Source organism: Suricata suricatta, chromosome 3, assembly GCF_006229205.1.
Source record: "Suricata suricatta isolate VVHF042 chromosome 3, meerkat_22Aug2017_6uvM2_HiC, whole genome shotgun sequence".
Classification (NCBI taxonomy): domain Eukaryota; kingdom Metazoa; phylum Chordata; class Mammalia; order Carnivora; family Herpestidae; genus Suricata; species Suricata suricatta.
This window is the reverse complement of record NC_043702.1, coordinates 58,568,953-58,582,119: the sequence shown is the minus strand read 5'-3', so window position 1 is coordinate 58,582,119 and position 13,167 is coordinate 58,568,953. Positions and strand designations below refer to the sequence as shown.

The following is a 13,167-nucleotide window of genomic DNA, read 5'->3' as shown; positions in this document are numbered from 1 at the left end:
ATAAGCTGATGATCCAGAAGCACAAAATAAACTGTATTCTTTTCAGTTTTATATTATTTGGAGCAAGGCTTTTAGTATCATCCAACTTTGCCAGATTTTCCATGAGCATAAAGACTGTTTCTTCTTCGTTGCTTTAATACCTGGTCTGAATAGTGCCTGACATATAGTAAGAACATAAAATTTGATGAAGGAATTCATTGTTTATATTTACTCAGGAGAAAAATTTTGTTTACTTGGGTTATTTATTTTCATACATTTACTCTGGAAGTAATACTGGGAAATGGATTATTTTTGAGTGTTAATGTTACAGTATAATTATTGATGAAATTGGGTGGAAAATTATGATTAGTCTCAGTTCTTGGTTTTAATGTGACTGTATCATATTCTAATCTTGATTTCTCTTAGACCTATAAATGAAACCATTACAGATTCTCCTTATAGCCTTTGTGAATTCCATTGTGACAAACTATGTCGATACTAATGTGGTGTTATTTTGCGTTCCTATCTATCCCTTGAAATATTTTGAACAAAATTGAACATGTTAGCATCTTTTACATATATTATTTTAGCTATTTATTTGTAATGGTTCTTCAAACTTTATGTTTAAATCAATAGCTGAAAGTTTTACCAGCAAAGAGTGCTTACATGTCAGGTATAGTGTGAAGCACTTCACGTTATCTCTAATCCTCTCACCAAGTATTTGTTCTTTTTACACACAAAGAAGGTAAAACTGAAGGAGATAGTTTATCAAGGGTCACGTACCTAGTAGCTAAGATTCTAAACTAAGTCTGATTCTAAGATGCATTTTCTCTCACATGCTGCCACTGAAGCAGTATTTGCTGCTTTTCATGATAGTAACCTATGATAAAAATTCAGTTTATCCTATTATACAGTATAGACATGGATACAGATGTATCGTTGAGACAAAAGTTTTATTAAGTAATACCTCCCCTTGACTTGTTATATTTCAGTTTTTTCATGAAAAATAACCATACGTGCTAAATTTATATCTGCATCCAGATAATATAGTAATTATCTAAGAGTAATGGATAAACAGCTTTGATCTTTCATAGTGCTAAGATAATTTTTTTCTATCTTTACTTCCTGAAGGTGAAGTGACAAGGTAAGTGAACTCAGCCTAGTTTCTGTCGATTATATCTGCATCAGCAGCACTACCTTTAAAATGTTCCTATACAGACTAGACGTAGATACTAATTTTATTAAGGCCCTGTTTACAACCTAACAAGTATTCACTTTTCTACACTTTTAATGGAGTATGTGCTGTATATGAAGGCACGAAGTCATTTTTTTTTTTTTTTTGAAGTTTCAAGTTGAGTTATGTAAGTGAAGGAGAATAAGAAACATCCCGATACCATAGGGCCATCCTTACCCTTGGGAGCTATTTATTATGTCTAGGACTCTTATATTAAGTTTTTTCCCCCAATTTGTGAAAGTTTTAGAAAGAAGGAAAGAAAAAACCCCTGAAATTAAGGTTTTATAATGAAAACACTTTGTGCTTAACTGTACTTGTACTCATCCATTGCTTTAATGCAGTGGTTCTCAAACTTAGCCTGGTTGGTTTCCGTTTAAGAATTATGTAACAAATTCCAAAGCTCACTATGCTGAAATTACAATTTGAGTGTAGCAGACAGTAAATTAAACTTGGGTAGGCAGTGGTAATCAGTGCAGAAGTAATATGAGTTACTAAATTGAAGATAAAAATTGGGCTTAGGCTTAACTCTTATCTTCCTACCATTTTTTTTTAATGGATAAATCTATTCTTTTAAAAAGCAGTAGGGTTGTTTTTTTTACTTTTTCTTTTTTCCCATTCTAGCCCTCTTCTTGGTTTCAAGTTTACTCTGTAAGTTGGTAGTATGGTTTCTGAACTGAGGCGCTTTGCGATCTTAAAGACCTACTGTGAATGAAATTGACTGGGAACATGTGACCTCAGTCAATTTCTCTCTCTGCAGGTAAAAAGCTTCTCATGGTGCCCACATATAAACTCCTGGAAAAGTGACTTTCTTCCCTTCCCTTTTAAAAGTCTTTAACTCTTTTGAAAATGGAATTATTTTTTCTTCTCTACCTTTTCAAGATGAATTTTTTTGTTGCTATCTTTAGACAGATTTTCAGAGGAAGAAATCCTGTTACCTAATCTAATCAGTTTGTTCATGCCTGAGGAAGTTAATTGATGAGCCTGTGGTCACAGTGTGGGTGAATACTAGGGTACTACCAGAACCTGATTTTTGATCTCTACTGAAGTACATTCTGATAATATTCCCATTTCTTATCTGTGTGTTTTACAATTACTTTTGGTATTGGTTTAGTAACCAGATATTTTTCCTCAGGAACTTGCCAATTAGTATTTATAAATGTAGAGAAAAGTTTTATATGTAAATAGCTCTAAGTTTTTTATTGAATGATCTCAACATCTATCTATAATCCACACTTACTAGTTAGACTAAATTTGTAGGCCTTCTAGTTGATACTACCCTTGTCCAAAATGGATTTTTTAAAAAACATTCTGGAATAAATAAGATATTTAATAAATTAATTATAACCCTCAGAGAATATATGAGGATGTAAATATAATTGAAAATTAAAGCCTTTGTTCTGAATCTTAAAGACTTTTAATCAGCATATCTAAAATTATGGCCTGAGAAAAATATTTATGACATCATAGATCTCAGGGTCTGTGTAAATGATCCCAGTACTGCCTAGATAAAATCTGAATTTTATATAAGAAAGATCATGTCAAGAGACAAATTGTGTTAAGTGATATAATTGAAATTTTACTCCTTTCTTACTTCCCCCCAAGTTAGCATTAGGTCTGTATTCAAAATATTTCCTGATTAAAATGTCTGCTATATATCTTCACTTGTTGAAGATCTAAATTATTCAGGAAATCCAAGAAGCCTTGCATATCACTCTATTATTTTTAAAAAATGAATGGATTCCATTGATCCATTCATGAAGCTTTGTCCCAACATAAGGTTCTCCTAATATTGATTTTAAAGAGTAAATTATAATAGATGAGATTAAGGACAAATGGGTTGAAATGAAGTGGGTCAAAATGATTTTGATCTAGAAAATGTTAAAGGAACTCTAGTATCTTCTGTCCTTCTGTTCTTATTCCTATTCTTTAAAAAATAATTCTTGCTGACTAGTTCTGTGAAATTCTAAAAATTAACAACATTGCAGTTACTGACATAAATGGTGTTAACTGAAAAGATTAAAGTAAAAAAAGGAAAAATGTTAAAGGAAATCCATGTCTAATTTATGTTTTTAAACTAATGATTAAAGCATTTCCCTCTAATATTCTCATTCTATGAAAGAGTTTATGAAGCTATAAGGTTAGTTTTTGAAAATTATATTTTTATATGCAACAGATATTTCTGAGTTTTAGAACTTGGTGGCAACTTACTTTGTACCATGAATAATCAGCCTACTTTGTAAATTAGGAATTCTCCATAGAACATTAAATTATCTTAAAATAGGGTACACCAATATAATGAAACTACATAATAAATTTATAGACAACAAATATGTTTCCTAAATAACATTAATGCACTAATGATGGGATTTGTTTATTACTTCATAATGAGAATTAATCGTGATAAGTGATAGATTAAAAAGTTAAATGTGTTATGATATTTTAAAATAATTCAAAGTGTACTTTGTGGCTTATTCTTAGCTTAGAGGTCTCTTAAATATAATGTGACATATAGATGAGAAAACTTGCTCTGTAGACTCCTTCCCTCAGCTTAACAAAAGCCACCCATTTTACAGATGATTTAACTTTGATTAACCTACTCCATTGTAACAGATTATTCCGACAACTGAAATTTCATTCTTTGGTTATTTCTAGGTGCAGCTTAATTTACAGAACAGCTTTCTTTCCATTTCACCAAAATACATCACGATTTTGATGTTAACTCAAAGTAAAAATTCAATGGTTCATTAAACCTAGTCTTAGCATTCATTGACAAGAGATTTGTCATTTTAAAAGTAACTGCTACTTTTATGCATTCTTTACCGCTCAGTTTATAACCCTAGATTCCCTGTCAGAGAAAGCATGGAGTTAACCACTTAGCATATTGCAATGAATATTCATCAATAAATTGATGTGACATGGCAGTCCCATTTTTCAGTCTTCTTGCTCTGTTGCATTTTCTGTTTTAAATATATTATCGTTTATCATGTAATAAGGGCTAGCTTAGGAAACTTTCGGAATTGTGATACTATATTTTTGATCATGTTAATAGTCCTTTAGTAGCTATCATGTTAGTTTTTAATAAGAAAAGGGTATTTGTTCAGAGGAACATTCTCTAATCTGTTACTGATGGGCATTTTCATCAAGTACTTGATATAGATAGATAATTGCTTAAGACCAGCTTTATAATAAAAATATTTTTTGTAGTTTTTAAGAAGAACAGATCATTTGTTTTATATTCCTTAAAATTTTATGTAGCTTAGTCTTTTGACCCATCATAGTTTTTAAATCAGTTTTTAATCCATGTAGTAAGGGAGCTATGTATATTCACTTTAAAACAAAATTCTGAAAACATGTATCTTAATGGTTGATAAGTCATCACTCAGCTACAACTAAACTATATGGGCAAATAGGCATAGCAACTGCCGTATAATAGGCGGATATAGATCACTGTCTTACGTACTTCATCTACATTTTAAATTTTAAAAGGAAAAGAGTGTCTATAAACAAGATCTTTTCTGTTAAATATGTAGATTATGAGGTCACTTAGCACTAAAGTACTGACCATATGCATTATGACAGGAATTTGACACCTGTCATTGGAAATGGTACTTAGAAGCCGTATAATGCAACAAAGTTGAGGGAGGAAAATACAATGTGGTTAGGAGGCTGTAATTTATAATTCACAGTGCTCAAGAATGACCTGTCCAGGGTGTCTCAAAATCATTGTCTTTGATTTTAGGATTTACATACAGTAAACCCCGCCAGTAAACAAAATTGATTAGGATACTAGAAAATGTACACACACATATACACTCAGACTTCATTTTTAATTAGAGTAAATATATTGTAAAAGTCAGCTTCTGAGTTAAATGTAATTAAACTATTTTATTACATTATACCTGCAGATGATTTTATGTTGGAATTTCATTGTAATGTTTGAGCAGTACAGTATAGAATTGTTACCAGTTATACTGTTTTCAGATTAATAATCTGTTGTATATGAGAATTCATCTAAAAAGAAGTACTGTCTTTCTGTTTCTCTGTGTGATTATTTTGCCCCAAAAAAAGCTTTCATTTTTTTAAGTAGCACAAAAGCTGTAATTGGCATGCTTTGTAAGGAAGTGTCAATGTGCAAGAGAGTGGCGATCACTAAGAATTCTTTTACGTGTTCTTTCCCCTTTGCACCACCGCCTCCTCAGCAGGGTCACTGAGATCACTAGCTTTTCTTGAAATGGCCATTTTCACTGGCAGGTGCATTATACCCTGTATTTTCAGATTGTTTTTCCATTCTGAATGTTTGGCAGGTTGATTGCTCTGGCTGCATTGACGGAGAAAGGGCTGACAAATGCGGTTGGGCTGGCTGAAAAGACAGTGATTACTGTTTTCCTTTGTGGCTGATTGAGGCCCTTGAAAGGAAAAATTTTAACCTTCACCATTTGGTTCAAAAGTATGAGCATATATTGAAATCATTCGTGCCATTTATCCTAGTTCTGTAAACTTGTCAGAACGTAAAAATCGCTCAATTTCAAGTAATGTAGGATTGGCATACGTCATTATCATTTTGATTAAGTTGGAGGTTGTATCATTGTGTGCATTATACAGTGTCATTTAAAGCTTTCTCTCCTACAGGTACAGTTCTATTTTTATTGCTTATACTATAGACTTAGAAAGATTTTCATAGCTCTCCAAACCTAATACTATGTGTGTGGTTTGGCAGCTGGTGTGGCCTACAAGCTGCATTTTGTTTGCGGGGTAAAGGCTTATCTGTAGGCCTCCTGGAGTGTGGGTAATTGCACAGGCTCACCATTGGGGAGAGACAGGATTGGAAGCAGCCAAGCGGAAGAATGTTGTGCCATCCCTTTGCCACCTTGCAGCAGAAAGACACAATCCCAGCAGTGCCATCTGGTTGTTGCTATCTAGTCAGCTGGCCTGGCTGCTGGGACCATGACTTGGCAGCTGGTTCCCATCCTTGACCATTCTTTTGTGTACATAGCACGTATGTGTGCTTTAGATAATTTTGAACATAGGTCGGGGAAATGACTATAACTAACAAGTCCCCTTATTGAATAGGCTCTCATTACTTCAGATGCACTGGGCTGTCGACGCCTGCTGCCATTCCCTTATAGACAAATGACATCTGTTTCGGCAATGAAAATAAGCATTTTCTTCAGAAAAATCTCTCTCAGTATGTAGTGAAAAAGAATATCTGCAGAGTTGTATGTTTTAAAACATTTTAAAATAATTATTTTAAGGTATTTCTTGGTTTGGAGAGGAGATTTAGTAATAAAAAAAGTCTTATAAACACTGTGTATTATCTCAATATATATTTTGTTCAAGTTAATAAAACATTATTTTAAGTGCTTATTGCCACATCATGCAACGGAACATAATGAGACTTGCATTTAAAATGACAGAATAGAAAATGTGGTCTCATAGCTATTATCTTTAAAATCTGCCTCTCAAATAGCAACCTGAGAGTTAATGTAAGCCGTCTTTATGCCATATGAAGACCCATTAGACACTGATGGTTTCAGATCACAAGTAAGCAGCCAGCTCTGTGGGCTATTTTAGACATTTGATTTTCTTCATTCTGCAGCATTAATGTGTCAGCATGCTACATAAAACTGTGCAGGAGTTACATGTTATTCTGTCTGGAATGATAAATGCTTGCAAGCTTTTAGAGATTTCTGTGAGGAATTTATCCTAGTTGCATATATATATCTTACTTCAGTTTGTGTAGCTACAAAATTTGGAATGACTATTGGAGATACCACATAGGTATGTATAAACACCAAAAAGTTCCACTTATTTCTTCCTTTAAAATTGTGGTGATGAAGTTTGTCTTATTTTTACTCATTCTGTCTTATCAATGGTTTACCTTTAGCTTTTATCTAAAGTTAGTTGGATACCTTCTGAACTATTGCTCAAAAGTTCAGTTATTTTCATAGAAACAATTTTTGTGTTACTCTTCTGTGTTGGTAGATGAAGAGGAAGAAGATGACGTAGTGACTCCTAAGCCACCTATTGAACCTGAAGAAGAGAAAACGTTGAAGAAAGATGAAGAAAATGATAGTAAAGGTATCTTAAAGAATTTAACTTTAAAAAATTTTGCTGAGTCCAATTAAGATTTTTTAATTAATTATGTGTTAAGGTAGAATAAAACATTCTAAATCGAAGAGGTGAACCTAGTTGGAAAAAAATGTGTGGCATTCATTGATCCAAACTGTGAAAGTGAGTTGATGTGATTTGATGGACATAAATCAGACTTTAGGAAAACATTTGTTTTTCAGCTCCCCCTCATGAGCTAACTGAAGAAGAAAAGCAACAAATTTTACACTCGGAGGAGTTCTTAAGTTTCTTTGACCATTCTACACGAATTGTAGAAAGAGCTCTTTCTGAGCAGATTAACATCTTCTTTGACTACAGTGGAAGAGATTTAGAAGACAAAGAAGGGTAATATTTAATTGCTAAAATTATGGCTTCAGCAATGTTACTCTAAGACGACTAAAATTACTTTAAGATCAAGAGGGAGAAGCTATAACACCATCTTTCTTTTGGGTTTCATCTTTTTCTGTAGAGAGATTCAAGCAGGTGCTAAACTGTCATTAAATCGACAATTTTTTGATGAACGTTGGTCAAAACATCGTGTTGTTAGTTGTTTGGATTGGTCATCTCAGGTAAATTGTAACAAAATTAGTTACTGTTAACTTCTTTCTGAATTAAAATTAACAGACACTTTTAATTATGGAAATGTAATTAAATCAATGTATGTCATTTAAAGTAATAATGGACAATCGTTCTAATGTTACCATACTCATTTTATTTTATACACTTTGGAAGAAAGGATTGGAAACGTTTATATTTAAAACTCAAGATTGAATTTATGCCACAACCCAGGTTTACTGATTTCAGTTGCTCACGGAATCCTTTGGATAAAATTGCAACATGTTTTAATAAAACATTTTAATATTAAAATGTTTTAAATCACTAATTATAGTAACTTAAAGTTGTACTAACATCCCAGTGAGCATAACTCTAGAGATACCTTTCTTGGGGAAATGTTAGGTATTTGTATTTTCAAAACAATTGATAAACACAGTTGAGTAACTAAGAATGTGAAGCAATTCTTACGCATAGCTTATTTTCCCCACTTGATTCTTGTGAGCAGTATCCAGAGCTACTCGTGGCTTCCTATAATAACAATGAAGATGCTCCTCATGAGCCCGATGGAGTGGCCCTTGTATGGAATATGAAATACAAAAAAACTACCCCCGAATACGTTTTTCACTGCCAGGTAAGATGGTCTCTTAACAGTCTTCCTTAAGTTTAAGAATTCATTAATGAATTTAGACAAGTGCCTTTTTTCTTTTCTTGTCAACATGATGATTTCATTGGATTGGCATTTACAAAACCACCCCATATTTGCAAACAGATGTTAACAGAAAACTGAAGACTCCTCAGTTCAACATGATATGCCTTTTGTAGCTTTTCTGACATCTCTTATGTTTAATCACACCTAAAGTCCTTTGCAGTTGTGATTTTCTGTTATTGTGATTGATTGTATAAAAGGAATCTTTTACAAAATGTCTTTTCTACAGGGAGTTTCTCAGGAACTTATTTGCTGAATATACAATTAGATGTTTGGCCCACTGAATTACTTATATGTGGCCTGAGGAATTGGAACTAGATAGTTTTAACTAGAAACATATGTTTGAAGTAGGAAACAGATGCAGATTTTTAAAGTGAGTTTAGTGGAAGGTTAGAATTTGCAAGCCTTTTCTGGTTGCATAAGTTATAATCTTTAAATAATCATAATTCTGAAAAAAAATGCTTAACTGAATCAAAACTAGCTTATACTCTGTTGTCAGATTACTGTTAGAGGCTAATGTAGAGCCAGTTGTCTTTTGATTTAATACTGTAATCACATGGAATAACTTTTTTGCTTGCTTTATAAATTGAACACATTTATGTAAACAATCATTACTTTGACTTTTAAGTGAAAACTATTCTAAAGACATATTTTTATATTCTGAAGTAGAATTAAAGTTTTTAATAAATTTCTTTTTATAGCCTCTAATATGTTACACTAAAAGGGAAGATCGTTTGGACATAGAATTATTTTTATAACAAGCTTCTTCCCTTTGAACCTTAAGTATAAAAATCTTATTTATTTACAGTCAGCTGTGATGTCTGCTACATTTGCAAAATTTCATCCAAATCTGGTTGTTGGTGGTACATATTCAGGCCAAATTGTGCTGTGGGATAACCGTAGCAATAAAAGAACTCCAGTGCAGAGAACTCCGTTGTCAGCGGCTGCACATACAGTAAGTAAGGAGCTTATTTCCACTGGACTTCTGTGCTGTTTCATTATTAAATACTTAGTAGTGTCCATCAGAGTAATCTCCAGAATGTGTTTCCTTTGATGTATGAGTTCTTTATCAGTTAGCTACCAAGAATGAAGGTAGTTTTTTTGTTGTTGTTGTTTTTGTATTTTTGGAAATCTGTTGTATTATAAGCTCTTCTATCTTCTGAGACAACCTTTTGTTAATCAACAGAATAGCATCAAACTTCACATTAAAAATACCATCAAGATAGGAGACTGTTTCGATGTTGAACAGAATACCTGTGATTATAGTGTAAAAATGGTTTCATTTCTTTGATAAAATAATCCCACAAAACTTCTTTTGACATCTCTAGCATCCTGTGTATTGTGTAAATGTTGTTGGAACACAGAACGCTCACAATCTGATTAGCATATCTACTGATGGAAAAATTTGTTCATGGAGTCTGGATATGCTTTCACATCCACAGGTAGGTTAAACTTGGAAAATTGAAATTTTGAGACAGATGTTATTTTTTAAGTCTGTATTAATCCCAGGTTATGTTTTTGGTAAATGTTTTATGATAGTATTTTGACAACAGTTTATAAACCTAAACATGTATATGGTTGTAGGTATACTTTATTTTCAAACCTGGATCATTTAATCAAAGTACATTTCTATAAGTATTATGATAAAATAATTGCTTTTAAATCAATTAAAACTAGAAATTTTTCGTAGAAAATTAAAGGTTGTAAGTTTATCATTTCCTCAATTTTTTTCTATGTAGGATAGCATGGAATTGGTTCATAAACAGTCAAAGGCAGTAGCTGTGACATCTATGTCCTTCCCTGTTGGAGATGTCAACAACTTTGTTGTTGGGAGTGAAGAAGGTTCTGTGTACACAGCATGCCGCCATGGCAGGTAAATCTAAACTGGAATTTGTCATTATTTAAATTTCTCCCCATAATAATCTCATTAAAACAAACTGCCCCCTGTGTAAGTAGAAATTTGTCATTGAGTCACTCATTTTTTTTATAAATTGTATTTGAGTTCAGGTATATAAAATTAAAATTTAAATGCTTTTTTAAATAAAAGATTATTTGGGATCATGATGTGTTCTGGATTGTGAGGATTGTGATGTGTTGTGGTTTTTATATGTGTACATGTGCTCATAGAAGTTAGAGTTAGGAAGTAGCCTTAGGCAATTGGAAATACAATATGCTCAGGCCACATACTAACCCTTAAAATTGTAAATAAAAATTTCAGTTGTTTTCCTATTTTGATTTATTTGTACTTTGAGCTTTAGTTTATCTTCCTGATAATTGAATGTCATGTTCATGTTTTAAATTGACTAGTATTTCTCCTGCTGTGCAATTTGTTTTGAAATTGTCTAGCTGTACCTTATCAGTTGCCTTATTAAAAAAAAAAATGGTGTCTTAGGTTTCATCTGAAAAACAGATGACCTTCACTTCAAAGCCTTTGATATAAAAGTAGCTGGGATTTTCTCTCTTACATATAGCATCCCTTTGTCTCCATTCCACCACCTTAGATATTGAACTTGTGAGGTCTATTGTCAACATATATTTATGGTTCAAAATGTACCTACTGCTTTAGTAGTGTTAGCAAATCTGAATGGAGTTACACTCAACATAAGTTACTCTGATGTGTGAGGAGCAGAATTAGGTTTGTTGAAATTGTGTCAAAGTCTGACATATAATCCGTAATAAAATGTATTTATAAGTGGTCTACTTACAAGAGATTTCCCTAACATTTTCACTTTTATGAAATAGCAAAGCTGGAATCAGTGAGATGTTTGAGGGCCATCAAGGACCAATCACTGGTATCCACTGTCATGCAGCTGTTGGAGCCGTGGACTTCTCACATCTTTTTGTCACTTCATCATTTGACTGGACAGTAAAACTTTGGACAACTAAGGTATCTAAAAACTAAGGTATCAAGGCTCATTTGCTCAGGTTTCTGACACAAGGTGGTGCTCTAATTCTACATGGGAAAGACGAAAAGCTTTCTAATAGCTTAGAATAATTCACTGATGGATGAAGCCCAATAAGTTAGTTACACTGAACAGGAGTGAGCTGCTCAATGTTCTAGTTTCCATAAGTGTACTGGCAAGTATGTTAACCCACACATAACCAAAGACCAGTTTTCCCACTTCAGGCTTTTTAAGCACAAAACTGTTTACCCTGAACCGAGTTGGGGACAAAGCACCTGAGTATGTCTCATAGCACCTTATATAGCTATGTATCGCCTGGCACGAAAGCCGTGCACTTACTGAGGCTTCAGCAGCTCACAGAGTGATAGAATAATGGAGAAAGCACAGCTAACTGATGTACAGTAAATCCTATAAAATAACAAACTTCAGCCATTAAAGAAGTATTATGTGAAGCCGTGGATGAATATATATTTTTGTTTTCCACAATAAACAATTTAAATAGTTTGTTTTGGTTTTAATAAGTTTGTTTTTTTAAAAATCCACTGTTATAAAGTGCTTCCTGATCCTCTAGCAATTCTAGATAAATGTGACATTGCCCTGCTTCAGTGAAAGTCTCAAGGCAAATCCAAGTAGGGAATATTACTTTCTATAATAGGACTTTTAGTTTCATTTGACCCCATATGTCAAAAAAAATTTTTTTTAATTATTCAGTGTTTATTTTGAGAGAAAGAGAGACAGAGTGTAACTGAGGGAGGAGCAGAAAGAGAAGGAGACACAGAATCCAAAGCAGGCTTCATCTGAGCTGTTAGCACAGAGCCTGACACGGGGCTTGAACCCACAAACTGTGGGATCATGATCTGAGCTGAAGTCACCCAAGTGACATCACTACTGAGCTACCAGGTGTCCCCGGTATACCCCATGTTAAAACTAAGAAGCCTTGCCTTTGCTGTCTCGGTTTCCTGCAGTATTACATTAAACCTGGCAAAGCTACACAATCAGAATATCAGATTTTTGTTAAGTGAAGTTAAATTTTAATTTTTGAATGTTTATTTTTGAGAGAGAGAGAGAGACTGGAAGAGAGGCAGAGAGAAAGAGGGAGACACAGAATCCGAAACAGGCTCTAGGTTCTGTCTGAGCTGTCAGCACAGAGCCTGATGTAGGGCTCAAACCCACAAACCATGAAATCATGACCTGGACTGAAGTCAGACACTCAACCAGCTGAGCCACCCAGGCGCCCCTCAATGAAGTTAAATTTTAATCTGTATTTTTTCATGTTTCTATTTGCTTTATTCTAAATGTTAAATTTTGAATATCTTATCATGAGACAGAGTTTAGAGATCTTACTTTGTTCTTCAGTTTCTTTGAGGAAACATAGTGGTCTTAAGAGATGTTCTTTACTGTTACAGTGAGCCCATGTGTATGTATCAAATGCTGGCCTCAGAAATCTGGGATAGACTCTCTGTTCACTCTTGTTCTTTCATGATGTAGTAACTTAGAAAACTTTGCCTCTAAAAGCTTGCCTTTTAAATTTGATCATTTTATTATTTGGCATCAACGAGCATAAAAATAGCACTTAAGGCTAATGAAGGAAACTTCTAGAAAAGTGCTTAATACAGTGTCTAGCATGTAATAGGCACCTAGCAGTGTTTAGTTCCTCTTCCCCTTCATGGGGATCAGACAGA

At 33.4% G+C, this 13,167-nt stretch overlaps 1 protein-coding gene across 3 annotated transcripts in view; it reads left to right on the top strand.

The window, feature by feature from the left end:
* The window catches only part of DYNC1I2 (dynein cytoplasmic 1 intermediate chain 2), a 59,619-nt gene that overhangs the window by 28,800 nt on the left and 17,652 nt on the right, over positions 1-13,167 (top strand). For all 3 annotated transcript variants that reach the window (XM_029934387.1, XM_029934388.1, XM_029934386.1), the window contains 8 exons: positions 7,196-7,291; positions 7,504-7,666; positions 7,791-7,890; positions 8,382-8,507; positions 9,391-9,537; positions 9,911-10,024; positions 10,322-10,455; positions 11,325-11,469. In XM_029934387.1, the coding sequence (XP_029790247.1) occupies positions 7,196-7,291; positions 7,504-7,666; positions 7,791-7,890; positions 8,382-8,507; positions 9,391-9,537; positions 9,911-10,024; positions 10,322-10,455; positions 11,325-11,469 (1,025 nt within the window). The remainder of the gene's footprint in view (positions 1-7,195; positions 7,292-7,503; positions 7,667-7,790; positions 7,891-8,381; positions 8,508-9,390; positions 9,538-9,910; positions 10,025-10,321; positions 10,456-11,324; positions 11,470-13,167) is intronic.